The 19,067-nt window shown below is 35.3% G+C and overlaps 1 protein-coding gene across 5 annotated transcripts in view; it reads right to left on the reverse strand.

Annotated features, from left to right (window-relative positions):
- Positions 1-19,067, reverse strand: part of ARHGAP21 (Rho GTPase activating protein 21) — a 115,459-nt gene that overhangs the window by 35,589 nt on the left and 60,803 nt on the right. For all 5 annotated transcript variants that reach the window (XM_042801865.1, XM_032991033.2, XM_032991026.2 and 2 more), the window contains 3 exons: positions 12,768-12,860; positions 8,795-8,873; positions 3,593-3,647 (listed from right to left, as the gene is read on the reverse strand). In XM_042801865.1, the coding sequence (XP_042657799.1) occupies positions 3,593-3,647; positions 8,795-8,873; positions 12,768-12,860 (227 nt within the window). The remainder of the gene's footprint in view (positions 1-3,592; positions 3,648-8,794; positions 8,874-12,767; positions 12,861-19,067) is intronic.

A 19,067-nucleotide genomic window follows, 5' to 3' on the forward strand; every position in this document is an offset into this window, starting at 1 on the left:
ATTTGTAGCTGACCTAAATGTGTCTTCACATTTGTATGAAGTCAGCAGTAGTAAAACGTACAAGATGCCAAAATTCTGTCAAAAAAGGTTGAGAAAGCTAGAGAAAGTGTATATAGATACATCAAATTTGAAACACTAAGGAGATTGTAATATAATAATAATCCTCCTCCTTATGGTCTCAAAATGCCTACAAATGTTTAAAAATTATCAAAAGAGATTATTTTAAGTAAATTAATCTCAAATTTGAGGAGAAGCATGAAAAAACCCCAACATATCCATAGTTGTCAAGAGTTCAGTTTTTTATGATGGAAACAGATGCTTTAAATATCCTTTCTCCCATCCCCAAAGTGACATTTCCAAGATCACACCAGTAAACAAACATGATTGACACCAGCTTCACTAACGGCAGGATTTCATGTGTAATTCCCTTCTAGGTAAGCAGTGTGCACATGCCAGAGGGTGATGACCTGTGGATTGGACCATTTAATTCTTACTATCGATGAATGGATATAAAGCCCTGTTTTCAGGAAATTCAATATACCAAGAGGTTCACAGACATATATGGACATTTCTGAAGACTAAATTCAAGGTTTATAAATAGCATAGTATAGAAACAAAGCAACTGTGTTCTTTATGTAGTTAACCTAGCAATCAGTCATCACCACATGGAATACACTGGCAAGTACTATAAAACTTACCAAAACCCACATGGTTCCTGAATATAATGAAACTATTTCATCCTCACTGCACTAGATAAACATTTCACTAGCTCCTGCTACAATATATAGTAATGCTTTGAGTTGTTCTATTTTTACAGCATACTAGTATTTAACATCAACAGTCTACAATGAGTGATACCATCTGAAGCTATTTACAGTGAAATTTATGACATATGTCAAACAAATACTTTAACATACTGTAAGAACTTACATAAGACAACTTTAGTGACAAAAGTATAAATTCTCCCACTATTAAGGGCACTGTACCTTACCATTTATTCTTCACTTTGCATTTATACTACCACTACAGAGATTATTGTTATCACTTATGTGAGCTGTACTTCATTCAGGAATAAGAATTCACTCTGGGATTTATATTTTATAGAGACATAAAATTTCAAAAAAAGCTAATACAGCATTAATCACAAAGATAAAACAGAAACACAAAAAAGTATGCAGTTTCTCAGCTGAAAATAAAGGTGCTGTCTTTTCACAGACGGTGAGAAGAATAACATTCTATGCTGATACTCTGAAAATACTTTAAATACGAGCGTTCAACTTTGAGTAGAGCAAAGTTCTTCACCAAACCTGGTAATGAGAACAGTAGATTCTAACTCCTAAAAACTGAAGATTAATAATCACCATCTTCAGAGGAACTGTACAGATTTAATTTGACTGAAGTTACAGTGGTGTACTGTGTCTCAGAAGACTGCTACTTGCTATTGTAGAAGTGGTAAGATTTTTCCTCTGTGGTGATCTAAAAGGCAGAAAACTACAGGCCATAACTGACAACTGCTGTTGTATGATATAGTTCATTTTTATCATCTGTATCTTCACATTTTGCAACTCTGCCATCAAAGACTGACACCTGAAAGCATATATACTAAAATACAAACAGTGACAGAACCGCATGAACAAACTGCAGATATCAGAAGCCTTTTCCAATAGGCCCGAGTACACACAATGCTCAGTCTTGTGGACTATAGAAAACAGTATCTGCCATATGTGGAACTGATAGTCCTCAAGACAAACCCACTTTTACGCAAATGCATCACAGCAAATAGGAGCATAAACTCCTCCATGTTGTATCAAAATCAGGTACCAGCCCAACACAACAGCAAACAACTGTCAGAAGGAACTCATACAAGCCACAGAGGCAATGCAAAGCATTTTTTGCAAAATGATGACTCTACCTCTCAAACTTAATCCTCTCTCTGTCTTCAAAAGAGGATCCTGGCACGTAAGATTCACAACTCTGTCACCTTTTAAAACTCAAAAGAAACTGTTTTTTTAATAACACCTAGAAATTATTCCCACACTTATCTCCAGTTTTCTTCTAGAACTCCCACAGGCAGATATTTTTTCTCTTTCCTTTACTGCTCAGTCTCCTCCAGGAGAATGACCTTATTTTATTTTTACTAATATCCTTCTCTAGCCCAAAGGTAATCATCTGTCTTTCCTCTTCTGTCCCCATTATCTCACTCACTGATATAACAAGTTAACTTCCCATCATTTTTCATCTATACTTTACCTGAATCTTGCACTTTGTGTTTCATAAGTAAAGGGTAGATGTGCCTAAGAGCTTCTCACCCAGCCAAAAACAAAGGTTTAACTTTAAACCTACAAATCTTGCCTTGCCCAGATCCTTAGACTGTTACAGCTACAAGACTGTTAGATGCATATGGCCATTCAGATCCTTTAAAAGTTACAACTATTCCTGAATTTCTACATATTCACAGTTCCAATTAACAAACAAACAAAAAGTAACCACAAAATCAAAACAACCAGGCAAAATAAAATCCCAGCTTTTTGCTTCCACTTATTCTTGCAATCAAAACTCACCCCCTCCCCCCAACATTTTCCGTGCTAGATTATTGAAATATTTCTTTATCAAATGTTCCCAAAATATCACTTCTATTCCAATAATCTTGGCTTGTTGGCCTAACTGGCAGAGTTCCTACACTAGCCTCTATCTTCACCTTCAGCTCAAAACCCAGTTTCTTGTATGGTGGTGTTTTGTTTTTTTTTTCCCCTCCTTTACCCATTACTTAGTCCTTTAATGCTACAAAACAGTTACTGAAACCCACAGGTTTTTCCTAACTTATTTAAAGTCTAGTCTTACTATTTCTGCATGGATTAGAAAACACAATTTTCCAACTACTAACAGGAAAGTCTACCCTGCTTATCTTCTCCTTTACTTCCAATTAAAAAACAATTAATACATTATGCCTTTTTCTAATTCTTCACAATACTCGCTTATACATCAGATTTGATTCACAGCTCTTTTGTACGTAGAGACACTAAATAGGAGATGAATTATCTCACTATATATGCAGGACCTCAGTTCAAATTGAAAACATACAGGCACCAGTGTAACAAAATATTTACAACAGTTACAATTAAAAAATTTGGTAATAACCTTCAGCACATTCATCATGTTGCTTCTTTCCTAAAAATCCACTGAAAATTAGTGAGTTATTAACGAAAGCTAATTTTAAAGCACCATATGCTACTTTTTAAATTCAAATTTAGTAATGATTCCCAACTTCTTTAGAATTAGACAATCTAGTTAAAGAAAGCAATCAAATTCATGAATTCTAACATAAAGAAACTGATCCAAAATATAATAAAAATACAAACACTAGTCTACAATTATTTTTCTTTATCAAAATGCTAGAAATATCATGGGAAGAAGGTATTCTCCCCTATATTTGCATTCCTCTGAAATTTCAGGGATGGAAGCAAGTAGGAAAATATTTTAAAAGTGGCAGAGATAAATGTTAACTAATTTGCTGGTAGCACAGTCTGTAAATAACAGCAAGACATTTTTCTTTAGTCAATATACTGTCTGAATATAAGCTTCATAAACATACCAACTGAAGGATGTCCTCGTCTTTTGGCATAACACTAAGTTCCAATATGCTGTCACTGAAACAAATAGAAAAAAAAATCATACATGAACTTTTGGAAAAGATATTCAGTTCTTATTACAAACATGATTAACTTCCATAGACCAGAACCATTCAAAAACTCCCACACTCAGCTATTCTGTCAAATTACTTTGCACAACAGACATAAACACTGATTTCCATTAGAGTCTTAGCAAATAGGAGTAGAACAGAGATCTGACTGAAGAGTACACCTGTGTTCTCAGCATAACCAGTGTATTAAGCCAAGATACTTTGTCAGTTCCCCTGCCCCCGGAATCCTAAGGTACATTATTTGTTTGGAGCTTCTCAGACAAAACAAGGTGGCAAATCTGTGACCACAAGTTAAAACTTTTATTTTTCTTCCATTTAAAACTGAAGTCTGCTAGCACTCTTTAAAATTGCTGGGGAAACGTCATAACTACCACATCATATCATGTAAAGAGTGGGGCAACAGCAAGGCAAGCATCGACTTACACCTTTCCTCCCCAATCACCTCCTAGCAGATTTAACTTAAACATATTTAGTCAGTCAGATGACATCTGAAATATGGACAAAAACCACATGCTATTTCTAAGTGCTTTGTCAGTGCTGAAACCAAAAGCAGCAGCAGCATAAAGATCCAAGAATCCAGATAGTTCAATCAATATAATTTAATACAGGCAAAATCAGGACACTGAATATACAATGTATTGGTTACTCAGAGACAAATATTGTAAAACAGTGAAACCCACAGTATCTACCAGAAAAAAAAGTATTTTCACAAGCAAGACAGAAGTATATGCTTGTAACACTGGATACAGAATAGCTGAATTCATTATCTCAGAGAGAGGAATACTCTGTTCACATTCATTCAATGTAAACTGGACTAAGCACAGAGAAGGGCTGCAGAAGAGATGGCTTGTACAGACTGTTTTAACTAGGCTAATGAAACAGAAAATGAAGAGATTACGACTGTCATTTAGAACTCTCACATTCCATGTCACAAGAAGAAAGGATATTTAAACAAACTGACCAATACAGCACAGGAAAAAAGCATACAACCTAACTGGATATATCAGACTAGAAATTAGTTTATCTATACTGGCCAGTACAATGCATTTGCTGAGAAAAGATAAAACCAGCACAGAGACTGGCCATCAACTTTAGGGCACACAGAACAGTCTATGAAAGCACTGGGAAAGACCTCAGTTTCTTATTTCTGAAGAAAGGAAAGTCATTTTCTCAAACATGCAATGTGTGATTTATTATGCTTTCTTGTATGAAAAATGTTTTTATTTTGTGGTTCTTTTTCCATTTGTTAGCAACCACAGACATAAGGCTGCATTCCAAAATAGCAGAGTAAGAGTATTTGGTTTCACAATCATCTTATACCATCATTCATTTTAGAAAAAAAGCGTTCTCCAGGCAGCATAAATTACTTTAGTGTTAAAACCAAAGATCAGCAGTGATAGATTTAAGTTTTTCTTTTTAAGTCTACGCACAGCTAGGAAAAAATAAGTCTTCAAAAGCCTTCTAAAGATTTTTCAGAATATTCAATTTTAAGAAACACAAAAGTATTGACTTTCTCATGTCCATTTAGAGTTGCATTTTCTGTTTTGACTGAATGCATAAACAGCAAAACTATGTAAAATAATTCTTGAAAATTTGTGTCATCAGGAGCTGACTTTTGCCTTAACTCCTTTGTATGGATATTAAACTATGTATCAGTTGTAAAACAGAAAGAAAATATGAAAGAGATACCATAGCTTGGGGCATTTCCAATTAAGTGTTCAGATTTCACTTCTATGTGTGGGTAGCAGGTACTTGTAAATTCTATTAGGCAGCTTATGGTTTAATAATAATTAGTGCTTACATGCAGGATGAAGACTGGAAGTAAAGAATATGATAAATAGCACTGCTACTTTTTAAGTACTTTTTATTTTTTTTTTTTTAAAAAAAGGCTATCAAATCCATTTACACAGCCTAACACTTTTTTAGCAGTCATCCAAAGAGAAAAGGGTTCTATTCTGGAACAATGTTTTATATATCATTCAAGTAACTACTTAACTGTTTAATTCCAGTTTGCTGCAGAATCTTCTGGAGATACTTTGGATCATCTTACTTTATACTTTGTGAAGTACTTCCAGAATGTTTTTCAATTCTCGTATCAGAAACAAAAAGTATTAACGAATTGGTGTATTGTACTTTATAATGTGCATGCAAATTATGAACTAGAAAATGTTAACAAGAGCCACCACACAAAGTGGCAGTTTACACTAAAATATTAGACACAGTATTGTAAATTCTGGAGATATCCATCATGCAAATGACTTTCATTACACATTTTAAGAGTTAAATTTAAATTTGACTCAGTCATCGAACTAAAGCACTAATCATAAAGACTATCCTTTGATGCAATATTTGCTATTAATTAAACAGATTCAGTAGCTAAACTCTGTATGTATCAGAGTAAACCTAACACTTTCAAGAAGAATTTGCAAGAATAAACAAGCGAATTGACTTAATCACTCAAATACCCTACAGGTTTGGGGTTTAAAAAAAAAAAAAAAGAGTTGGGCATCAGAATTTATATCTCATTTTATTTAGAACCATAAATAATTTATGGAGTTTACATTAGTAAATATGTCTCTATGTTGATTACGCAAAGAGATGAGAATAAATTCTTTATGGATCAAACTAACAGCTATTGGTAAAGAGTAGGAAACCTAGACTTAAAAGTGATCTCATGACTAATCTTACAAGACATAGTTACTTCTAGCAACTCTTTTGAGGTGTGCCGTTCACCTTCCAGAGGAAACAATCATCATAAGTTCAGCACTGCTATCTCCAACCAGAGCAAAATAGATGAACATTCTAGACGCAGCTTGGAACTTTTCTGAGAATACAAAACATGGCCAAATTATATCCCACCCATAAGTCCCAAAGGAATTTATGGGGATCATTTCACTTATGGAAGCTAAGTTCTGATGTCTGCAGCATTATATAATGAGAACAAACAGCCACAACTGAACAACATTCTAGAAAAATAATGAGCAGCTATGGAAACAGAACTGCAGGAGTAATCCAATTCAAAAATCAGTTGAACTGAGTTTCATTGCAAACCATCTGAACAGTGAGTAAGGGAAGGAACTCTTTCTTTAGTGGTAAGAGAGATGTCTTGTAACGTTAAAAACTGCTCTGAAGATGACCAGAAAAATTACAGAAGAATAAGCATTTACAGTCAGCAATGTGTTTGAAAGGGTAATTAAAACAATAATTAAAATGCAGTAATTAAAATGTCTAGAAAACCATCACACAACATACTGAGACTATAAATGAAACTGTCTTTAGTTATGAATAAAGGAGATTTCAACTGACAACTCAGCCTTTCAAAAGGCCTCGCAGCAAGTTGCTTGCACAAAGCCTGAAGAAACAAAGGTGTGCTGGATGAAAGATTAGCTAGGACACAAAACAGAGCAAAACCTGTCACTGGAATTTTAAAATATGAAGAGTTTAAGTACCTTTAAAAGTGAACATGTGTAAGACCAACCTATCAAGAACTATTAAATCAAGTGATGCAGGTAAAACCTTTGGTTCAGCAAGCTCCTAAACCAAGGACTTCTAGAAAGTGGGCCAGTATTTATCTGACCGAGTACTACTCTATAGTTTCAGTGTTTCCGTCATCCTCTCCTAAGAGCCTATTACTGGATGTTCTCAGGGAAGATACAGGTATCACAGACCATCAGCCTGACCCAAGATGGCTATGGTGATGAAAGAACAACACACCAAAGCATGAAGCACACACCGTAATGTAATATTACTTGCCATGAAATGGTAGCAACAAGAAATTAAATACTTTGTGTGCAGAAAAAAACTGCTCTAAGCTCAAAAATACTGTTTCCAAGCAAAGAATTAGAAATAATTCATTCTTTAGTCACATGAGAAGCATTGCCTGTAAACTACAGGGAAAATACACATGATCTGTAGTCTGAGCTCTCTTTATGGATCAGAATTAATATTTATCTGTTTATCTTAAGAAGTTCAGCTGAAGACTTCATGACCTTTTGTTATGATCTTCTGTGATGTACACATCTGGCTCAAGACAACTAATTGCACCTTCCCTGCACTCATGGAAATTAGGGGGACAGACACAGCAGTGCACTATACCACTCCTGGTTGCACTAGATAATCACTGATAAGGCCTTGTTCAGGTGTCCCTGGTTTTCCACAGTGGGCAGGAGTTGCATTATGCTGGGACAGTTTGCTACCTACACTCACAGAGATGAAAGTAAAACTTTATTCACAGGCAGTAGGTCTGCTGTGAAAAAAATGCACCTGTGACGTATGCATTTTGAATGAAATCTTGAATAAAGACTCCACTGAAATAGGAAGATTGGGACCTTCTTTTTTCTACCCCTAACTGTAAGTATAATTAATTCTTAATGCCTGAAGATTCACTAAAAATAGAATGTGACATTTGAGATATATTTAGAAAACATTCTTCCATACTGATCATAACACATCTTTTTTCCACATAACTTATTATATTGGAAACTTGTTGCTATGGAACAGAAATTGACACCAAGAAAACTATAAAAATAGAGGCAAATATGAGACATAAAAATGAGTATCTAAATTCATGCATGGACATGATTTAACAAGCTCTTGCGAGTTGCAGGAGCAGTAAGTATCACCATTTCTTCAACTCTGTGCAAGATTCTTAACCTACTGCAAAACAGAGGAAAGCCAAGACGGACTGCACATGTTTTGCAGGTGTGCACTAGCATTAAAGCTTTTCCTTTACCAGATAAGCTGATTTCTAGTTATCAGATCTCATAAGCAAGGTAGGGGTTTCTGATTTTCTTTTTAAATTGACACATGTGGTGTATAGATACTTAATCTGTCTATTTTAATTTCAGACAACCTTCCTCTATAACACTTAGTGTGATTTGCTAACAAGGGAAAAGTACTAACATAAAAGCACAACTCAGCATACCCATTCTCAAACCTTTCTCAGCATTCTGTGAGTACAGGAAAACAGAAATAGTAAAACCGAGTGTGTATTAAGGAAAATTTAAAAATACTATGACTTTTTCAGAACCACCATAAGTGGTTATTTCCTGCTTAGTATACAAAAAGTGTGGCACATAAATACTAGTACCTTACCTGTTCTGTATTAAAGCAATGACTTGAGAGTATGTCTTCCCAATAACACTTTCTCCATTGACTTTTATAATTCTGTCACCTGTAAAAGGAAAAAGTTATACATTAATTTGTCTAGACATTTTTTTGATCATTTTTATTCTGTACTTCACAAGAATCAAGATCACCAATATGTTAAATTCAAGGTTAGTCTTTAGAAATGAAAAAAATAAGAAAATTAAATATGCACAATACAACTACATGTAACCATATACAGGATACTAAGTTTCTACTCTTTTTCTCAGATCATTGCCAGATGTGGTACCTTTTCCTAAGCTTCCAAATGAATCACCCAGAAAGTCACAGAAAGAAAACCACAAGCAGGTGTATGCTATACCAGAGGCTCACTTAAGTACCACATTTTCAGAATAAAGCTTTTGATGTACAGTAACACATACCGACAACTTTGCCCAATTCTTAAGTGAATTATAAGTAGACATTTCATTCCAGCACTTAATCTCAAAACAAAATCAAACTTTAACTCAGAACACTGCCAGGTGTAGCTGTACACACCTCCTTTAATGGCAGCAAAGACTGCAATTTTATACTTCTTCCTTCTGAGAACTAAAGGATGACTACTTCAAATGCTCCAGCTTCCTCCTTCCTCAGAATAATCTGGGTTATTTCCAAGGCATTACTGTCTCTTCACTGCATCTTGAACAGTGTAATGGGTTACTACCTATCCATATTGATCAATCTTTAGACTTAACATCACTTCTATCAGATTTTTCCAAAGTTTGTTGCACCTTCCTCATTAAAAGCTTTATACACTCTCATATATTGAGTGGCAAATATATCGTGTAGAGCTGTCCTCAGCTTTTGATGAAAAATCCATCCTATTCCTTCACCAAAAATGGTATCTATGTCATCTCTGATCAGATGAGCAAAAAGATATCTTGAATTTACTAATGAGGAGAAAATGGTCTAAAGGATTAAAGGTAGGGAGCTTTGGAAAACTGCTGAAGAAAGAAGAACTGAAAGAAAGTACTCATGCAAAAGTGAGCCAAAGGGAATGGTTTTTTCAACATTACTTTAGAAACTGAAAGCCCTTTTTCTGTTTCTGCCGTGATCAAATCAGAGCAAGGAAAAAGCTGTTCATTCTGAATACTCAGCCTGACTTGGTGGCAAAAACACTCTAAATGCTCATGCTCTGTGAAGGTTCCTTATGCAGACCCCAGAGATTTCCAGACTTACCAAACCACATGGATCTGCTGAACTGTCTTTAATTTGGTCTGTACACAGATGTAACATCATACAAATAAACTGGTGCGGTATTTTCAACTTTGTAAAAGTTTACATATGCCCTTTCACCATCTGGTTACTGCCCTTTTCCTCACTGAGTTTTGTCTCCTGCTTCCTAAGCAATGAAAGAAAGGTTGGTGGCAACATTTTAATGGCTGTTAGCAATCCACAGGACTGACAGGCACCTGTGACGGATGGCAAACCCTATTGCACTGTTATACACAGACATCTTAATTAGGCTGAGAAACTGAACTTTCAGGAACACAAAGTTAATTTTCAAACGTTCATTGTCACACTGAAATAAATCCTCTCCAAAAGTTCCAGTAAAAATAAATGCTACAGTTTGTGCCAAAAACGCACTTTTATTTACAAGCTCTGAACCCTGTCCCATGAGGTCTTACAGCAAGACTTCCTCAAAACACAGCAAATCTTTCTCTAGAACTTAAAACTGGCTTTTTTCCAGGCTGTTTCAGAACTTGCCCACAGATGTAGGTCTTTACTCAGTATTCCCACTAAAAACTGTAATTAGGAATATCTTTAAAGTAGGTCATATAATCTTATCTACTCTTGTGCGGTTTTTATTTTTCAAAGAAACAAACTGTTACACACAGCAGTGAAACAAGTCAACTTGAAATATGCATCCAATGGACCTGCCAAAAAACTCAGGTGAGACACACTGCAGAAATGTGGCAACTCTGCCAAATACAACTTTGCTGAGTTTCAGGTACATGTAAAGGGGAAGGCCCGTGCCTGTAGTACAAAAAAGGATACAGAAGCATGAAGGCTTTTTCTAACAGCTATCAATCTAGTGGCCCACTAAATATCCTTGATCAAACTAGAAATTAATCTGAATGTGCTTAGATCATCTCCCTTTCCACACACATTTTAGTTTTTAATATTCTTGCATATACATAAATGACAGCATGAAGATCAAGACATCGGAAATGTGGATCTGTTTAGGCTGTCTGTATTTCAGTATTTCTAATATTTATGTTTGGAACTCACAGATATGTTCCTTTTTAATGAAAACGCCTTGGAGGTTAAATATGGGAAGTATGATCTTCCTAACTCTAACAAAGTAATTTTACAGGAGTATTAAAAAAGACACAGAATGAATTATCGTACAATTAAGATATGGTAACCTATTTCTCAAATTTGCAAGAGTATTCCAAGCTTTTTAGCAAGTAGCTGACAGGTAAGGTCCTAAAACAGGGCTTACTGATTCTGGGTAACAAAGCTTATGTTGAGACTTTCAGTATTACAAGGGACCCTGCAGCAGTGAAGTAAGAATTGACAAACAAACATAACTACCTACATTCATATTAGGTTTTTGGCTATTTTCTTTCCATTAGTATGACCATGAAACAAAGCCAAACTGAATTAAAAAAGAAAAATCAAAATACAATTGATTCTAAGAAACGTATATATAGTGTCTGCATCAGAGGTTAAGCAATCTACCTGGCTGATCATTCCCTGAGTGTTCTATAATGTAATTTAAAGATAGAGATATAGTAATATATTTCACCCTAAAGTTTTAAACAAGAAATAGTGGCATGACCTAATTAGATATAACAGCTATCAGCAGTGTGTTTAAGAATAATATTCTGGTAATTTAAAAATGTATCTTCTCATTTATTTTCTGTTCTTTACTCTAGGCTCCTAAAAATCTCTCCTAATCCTAAAAATAAAGTATTCTCTACAGATTTTGTCTCTTTTAATTTGGCAAACTCTGAACAGAGTAGAAATTAACACGGCTCTTCTCTACAACTTCAACATATGCTGCACTTTACCAAGCCAAAACATTTCTTTATATAATAGCATTAAAATAATGCCAAAGTAGCCCTTCCCTGAATAACTACTTAAGGGGGAGTTGAAGAAAAATGTCTTATGATGAACAACTAGGATCTAGAACTTTTTTTAAATTGCTGATCATCCTAGAATCTTTGTATTTCTTTAGGAAGAAGCATATAAAAATGATTCTATTCCAGTCAAATGCATGCATATTTGTTTTCAAACTAAAATATCAATATCCCATTATTGACAAAAACGCATCTCTTTCATGGAATGTCTGTTTTGCCATATTTTTAAGAACAGACACCTGTGTTCATAGTGGTATTCATCTACATAACATTGTTTTACCACTTATAAAACTATTTTAACACAGCTTTTTTTTGTCACACTTTTACTTAAGTGTCAAATGAAAAAAAGTACCTGGCACTTCACAAAAAAATATGTTTTCTGCTCTTCAGTTTGATTAAATCAAGCAAACAAACAAAACTTGATAAGAAGGGATAGACTTGGACTGTTCCCATTTAAAGGAGGTGGAATAATTTAAAGGACAAAAACCTGAATGTTTTGAGCTTATCAATTTGTCACAAAGCAAAAGAAATAGGAGCTTGCAGGTGTCATATTCCTCACTTTTATCTTTCTCCTCACATAGTTTACCATATACTTGTTCTTACTTTTTCAAAGATAATAAATTAAAAAGACTAAGACTTTAATGCCTTAATATATTTTATATAGCACCTCCTGAGAGAACACAATGGTGCTTTTGAGATGAAAAGCACTGGAGGACAATTTAAAAGAGAGAGATTTCAAATTTCTGAATGGAAGAACACTGTTTAAATGGAAGACAGAACTATGTGTAGAAGCTTAAATCGCATATATTTTACATCATGTTGTAGATGAACAGTACCTGTGCACAGTCCAGCTTCAAAAGCAGGTCCACCCTCTTTAACTTGTTTAACGAATATGGTATCCATTGGCTCCAGTCTATTTCTTTGTTTTCCTGAGGAAGAAAGAGTATTTCTTAGTATCATTTAAGCGTACTGCATTACAGTGTTTTTACTTTAAGTATTATTTTTAAATGTAATTCTGCCATGTTCATTGTTACATTAAATACTCAAGTTCAATTCAGGTTGAAGGATAGTAGACAGACCAGGAGTCCTAAAGACAGCATCCTAAAGACAGCATTTCATTTGGCTACACTAAAGATCTTTTAGATGTCTGGGGAAAAAAAAGAAAGGGGAGGGGGGTGGGGAGAGAGAAATTTTTCAAACATAAACTTGCAAATATGTCCTAGTAAGTGGTATTTCTCAGGTTCATTCATCATCTCATTGCTACATCATCCTCACGCTGATGCCTACCCTATTCAGTAAGAATTATCCCTTTTTCTAGATTGCTATCTGGCCCAACACAGCCAAACTGAGTAAGAATTAGTAGTGCAAACAAAAATAAAATTTTAAAATCTTTCCTTAAAAGGAAAAAAGCATAATGTTGATTTACAGTCTTCACGGAACTGTAACACTGATTTTCTAACAGTGTTTTTCAGATGCTCCAAGATGAAGTCTAAAGTTTTCTTGAAGAAGATTTATCAAAATTGAAAAAGCAATGCATAATTCAAAGTAAACTATAACATCTGCATGTGCTGTACATAACCATATATACACAATGTAGAATAGTAGTTTGTAACAACTGTATCTTATTGCCTTTTCAGTATACACTTAATTTCCATGCTTCCTGAAACACAGGTACTTTATGCTTTTACATGCCTGCCACCAAATCTAAGTAATTCTTAGATGAAGTAGCCACTGCTTCTGAATACCAGGATGGGGGTGTGTGTGCAGTATAAGAAACAAAAAACACCTCCCCCCCAAAACCTCACACACAAACAAAAGCACAACACAAAAAACTCTACACTTATACTGCAGGCTAAAATACAGTGATGCTGTCCCAAGCTACATCTGTATGTAGCTGGAATAAAGTCATTTTACAGCTTCTATACAGCTTTCCTAGTGTAATTTTTATGCCAGTGAGCTAAAAAAAAAAAAAACACCCAAAAAACACCATAGAAAAACAACACACAAAAGTAAAATTTGAAACTTTATTTCCAGTCTGCCAGAAGATTGCACTGAACTTACTTTGTTCTACACTGTTACTGGTCTCTCCTGACACCCCTGTACTACACGGTGCAAAACATGAGCACTCACAGAAGAGGTGGCAGTACCTCAAAGGTTGCTGCTGGACAAGCTTTTATGGTGCCAGTGCTGGCTTTAACAGCCTTCGTCCTTCCCAACTCCTAGCACCAGTTCCTCCCTCTGTACCACACTCTCGCCTGCGGAAATATCATCCTTTGGAGGCTACATGATGAGCCAGCCCAGAGGACTGGCATGGATTGAAAATAAGGTGGGTGTGGGTCCCAGTTTTCCAGAAAACACTGGCATAGTAGAAAAGTGTGGTATGAACCTCAGAAAAAGAAGGAACAGCAGGAGAGAATAAAGGTATTGCTTAAAACTGGCACTCCTGATAAAAGAAACAGTCCTTGAAACTGTTGTATTAGGTTCTAATCTCTTCTTCAGTGACTAATGATTTAGGAACACACAGCACTGCTTTTGGAAATACTGTTGCTACATCTTTAAATATCCCACCTGGCCATGTGTACTAAGCCACAGCATTATTTATTGAATATAAATAAGGTGGCCCCCTTGCCCCTTTTTTGGTTCCGTTTCCATGTGGGAAAAGCTCATTATTTGATGAATTTTAATAAATTGCATAAAACCAGACTTCTCTCTGACTCCAATTCACATTTTTCAAATAAGAGTTTTTAGCCTAATGTCTTCATTCTGCAGACCCTCAGTGTCCCATCATTTTACCACAAAACAGTTGAACTAAATGGCTTACTCATACGGCTCTAAATGGCCTTCTCGAAATAACCCCATACTGATAGAGAATGATCAAAAAATTGATATGATAGATCAGATAGCTACTATATACAAAGCAACTGAATTATAAATCAAGAAAATCCAACTGGCAGCTCAGTGCTGAAATACTTTAAAATTTGATTAGCAGGACACAGATACAAGACATACAAAATGTTCTTTGCGAACCAAAGCTAATATCTGTCATTTTTAATCTGCTGATTTAAATAGACACTGAACACATGATGGGTCTCATCCTTTAAAAGGCAGTAACGTTTCAGCAAGTTTATACAAGTTCCAAGAATAATTTACCCAGATGCCATGAACAGAAGGTTGCTTCAACCATTTACAAGACTGAATTTACAATATGATCTCTTTTATAGAACCACCAAATATCCTTCCCAGTGTTGCCACTTAATCTTTTACTGAAGAGATACACAATCCCAAAAGTGGCAAGAAAAGTAATGCAGTTCCCACCGCACACTGAATTCATAACACTTCGTATCTGATACTTATAACCCAACACCAAGGGTCTAACCTCAGCTTCCTTTATAAAATGTTCATCAAAAAAAAATATTAGTGGCCTACTGCTAGCTTGCTTAACACTGAAATGCTACTTTATGCCTTGTCCACACCAGAACGCATGCACAAAGCAAGAGGTCAAGCAGATGGGGTTACTCCCAATCAATATCCAACACCAAACACCTTTAATACACTTCCCACTTCTGAGTCAGAGAGGAAAACTGAACCAATTTATGGAGACCATAGAGACTGTCAGACACTGACAGCTTCCCTGAACATTTGATTTCTGACCAGTATGTCAGCTACACTGAGGGGTTCTTCAACACTACAGGTACTCACTTCAGGTTTTCACAGCTATTTTATGGACCAATTCAAGAAGTTGATTATGCATTAAACTTAGGTTCTTTGTCCTACACATGGAAGGAGGCTATATTGAACAGTTATTCTTCTTCCTAAAAAGGTGAACCACCACCCTAAAGATCAATTTAGGGGCAAAAAATAAGGATGAAAGGTTTAAAACGTTGTTTACATTTGCAGGTTCGTTTTACAGCTCCGTAATATCCAAATACAAGTAAAGACAAGAAAAAAACCTAAGACTCCCAAGCTTTGGTAGATGAATACATGCTCTTCATTTCTTCTTGGTCTTTTACATACTTGGATACAAACCAAAACTTTTTTCCATTGGTAACATAGAAATGAACTTTCATGAACACGTAGCCTCAGAGTGTATGTTCATATTTTGAGTTTGAAACTCAAGCAAAGCTAAACAATTATTTTCTGACAGTAGGAGCTAACGATAATTTCTTCAGATCAGTTGAGGGGGAATACATCTTGTAGGTGTGCACTCAGTCATTACAGACATAAATTCCAAGTGAAATGGATAATCCCATAATTTAGCTCATTTCAAAATTTAATAATCTCTACACTTCAATTTAATTGTGCCTAAATCTCCATGGGGTTCTGTCTGCACCCAATCACCAGGCTAAAGCAAGATGCTGTCCAAAACGTAAGCCTAAACTTCCCTCCTTCCAAAGTCCACCATCTAGAGCAGATTATCACAGTGAAACTATTACACTAAATTCTCTAGCTCTGCACTACACAGTGTCATAACAGATTCACAATTTTCCTTTCTAATATCGAAAGGCCTATTTTTTTTGGAGCATGCCAGCAATTCCTTACAAGGTGATACAACAAAGAACAGTAAAGCAGCTCACACTACTAATCTGTCAGACATGTAGCCTTATTTGCCAGTGCTTTGCCAGTCCTCATTACTGCCTATTACTTTGCCTCCTCCCTCTTTCTCCATACTTCTGTAAACAACTTCATAATTGAGCATTACATTGCAGGCTACCAGCACATAAGACAGTTTTTTCTCCCAAATCTTCAACTGCAAGTGAAAAAACAAAACATCACACACACACAAACACAAAGAACAGGTGAAAGTGTGAGCTGCCAGGAACACACTCCAAAATGCAAGGAAGCAGCACAGATGAAAAGCACAACTTCTGTAAAAAATAATTTTGTATTTATTTAATTGTTCCACAAATGTAGCTACAAACAGAGGCACAGTCTTGCATAATGGCAGTAAAAGAAATAGAAGCATGTAAAATTGCTGAGTACACAAGATAGTTGACCAGAAACTGAAAAATAGTCCATAAAGATAAAATTGTCCTTTCCTTTATTAGTCTTGTAAGCACACAAAAATCTCCAGCATGAGTAAATGGTCACTAGCCAGGATAAATTAAAACTCAAGTTATTGTCTAGGCAGTAATGTAGCTTTGCTAACAGAACAACCAAAATATCCCTTGCAGTGCAACCACTCTTTGAATTTGAATAGTGATACTATTCAAATGAACGTGAAACTTTAGAGAAGGCAAATTGGTGTCTAACCTTTCACTTCAGATTCAGTATCATGAGAAATAAGGAAATAAAAATAAATCACCAAATATATAAAAGGCTCAAGGCAAAAATTCATTGGCTTACACAAGGGTAGTAAGGAATCAGGAGACTCTTTATATTGAGGTCCTTAGTCTAAGCAAAGTTAAGAAAAGTAGTCTGAAGAAGCATAAGCACCTGCAAATCAAATGCAAGACAAACACAGAAAAGCAGTTTATTGCCACAAGGTTCTTCCTAGCCAATATATACTTTTTTCATAATTGTCTGCAAATCTTCTAATTAGCAATTTTCAACTAAAAAATACTAATTGCTACCTTCAATAACCAGTGAGATCTAAGTAGAATCTACAAAATTAAGAGTAGTTTCTTGTTTCAACTTTCGTTCAAATTATTGACAAATAAAATTAAAGACTTTATTTGTGATATATACTCAGTATTTGTGATATATACTCAGTAGACAGCAAAAGGGTGGCTTTCGTTTTTATACTAAAGGATCACCAGCCCTGTGAAACACCTCAAATTATTAAATTAAGACAGGCTCTCATGTACATCTTTCTCGAACTCAAGAAGGAGCAACATTCCTCTTGAACATTAAGACCTCCAAGTATGCTTTTGGATATCCAAGGCATTTGAACTCTGTTGGTTCAGCAATGCTAAGTGGCACTGATTCTTGGGACACCTTTCAGGCAAAGGGAGAAGAAATACATACAGATTTACTGGGATAAATACTTCTAAAATTATTACTGAATCAAAAAGCTGCTAATCATTTCCCAAGCTACTCAAAAAGAGATTGCTGAAAGCACAACAGAACTTACATTTATTGACAGAAATTTCATTTAATTAAATATCACAATCACAATTAAAAAAATCACAGAACTGTCAGGATTACACTTAACTGAGTCCAACTAAAGACAATACTGGATTTTATAATCTGCAAACTGAATTTTACACATAGTAAGCATTTCGCCACTAACATTCCACTGCAGAAAAGGAGCTCAAAGGTCCCAGTGCAGAAATGACAGAGTTTATTTCACCCACTGTCCAGCACAAATTAACTCAACTAAAAAACACTAAGCAAAATATAGTGCCAAGGATGAGCCTCTAAGAGAGAATGATAGCAAATAAAATAGCACTGTTGAGTCATTCAGTAGAGAAACACCTGGCATTCAACTCTGATATGGGAAAAATACACTCTGTTATTACTCAAAGCACCTCTGGCATTTTGATTAGGCAACTCAAAGATGATTCTTCTTCCTTTGCTTACTTTTCTCGTAAACCATTTGACTAATACAACCAACTCTATCTTCATAGTGTGGTGGAGGGGAGAAAGAAAGAAAATAATCTGGCACTGTTATGGAAAACTTCTAACACAGTTTCAACTTAATTGCAAACTCCAGAACTGTGTTTTCACATCTCATTATTTGCCAGTATTATGACAAATCTTTTCAGTTCTCAAATCTAAACTGAAACCTTTTCAAGTGTAAAATTTAACCTATAATTAATCAGTCTAGAGGATTTGATTTAGTTTTTGCATAAGCACAGAGCCATTCAGTTTATATCTGTTGTAGTGAACCTACAGACTCTCCCTTAAATCCATGGAAATTACACTTATGTAACAATTCATATTTTTATTAAAAGTCAAAGGTGGTTCGAACTCAATAGTAGACAGTGAGAAACATTATACATGTGACAAGTTGGAAGGCCACTCTTCTGGACATTCTGGGTGTACTTTTATGGAACAAAGAATTATCAGGCCCTGGTCTCAGTGGAAAACCAAACAAGCCTTCTTTTAGCATTCTCAACATTTAGTGTTGAAAAATTAAGTTGAATTAAAAATCCACAAAAAAGAGTAATTTACTGTGGTGCTATCCTAAAGTATTA

Source organism: Tyto alba, unplaced genomic scaffold (assembly GCF_018691265.1).
Source record: "Tyto alba isolate M040663 unplaced genomic scaffold, T.alba_DEE_v4.0 Super-Scaffold_38, whole genome shotgun sequence".
Lineage (NCBI taxonomy): Eukaryota > Metazoa > Chordata > Aves > Strigiformes > Tytonidae > Tyto > Tyto alba.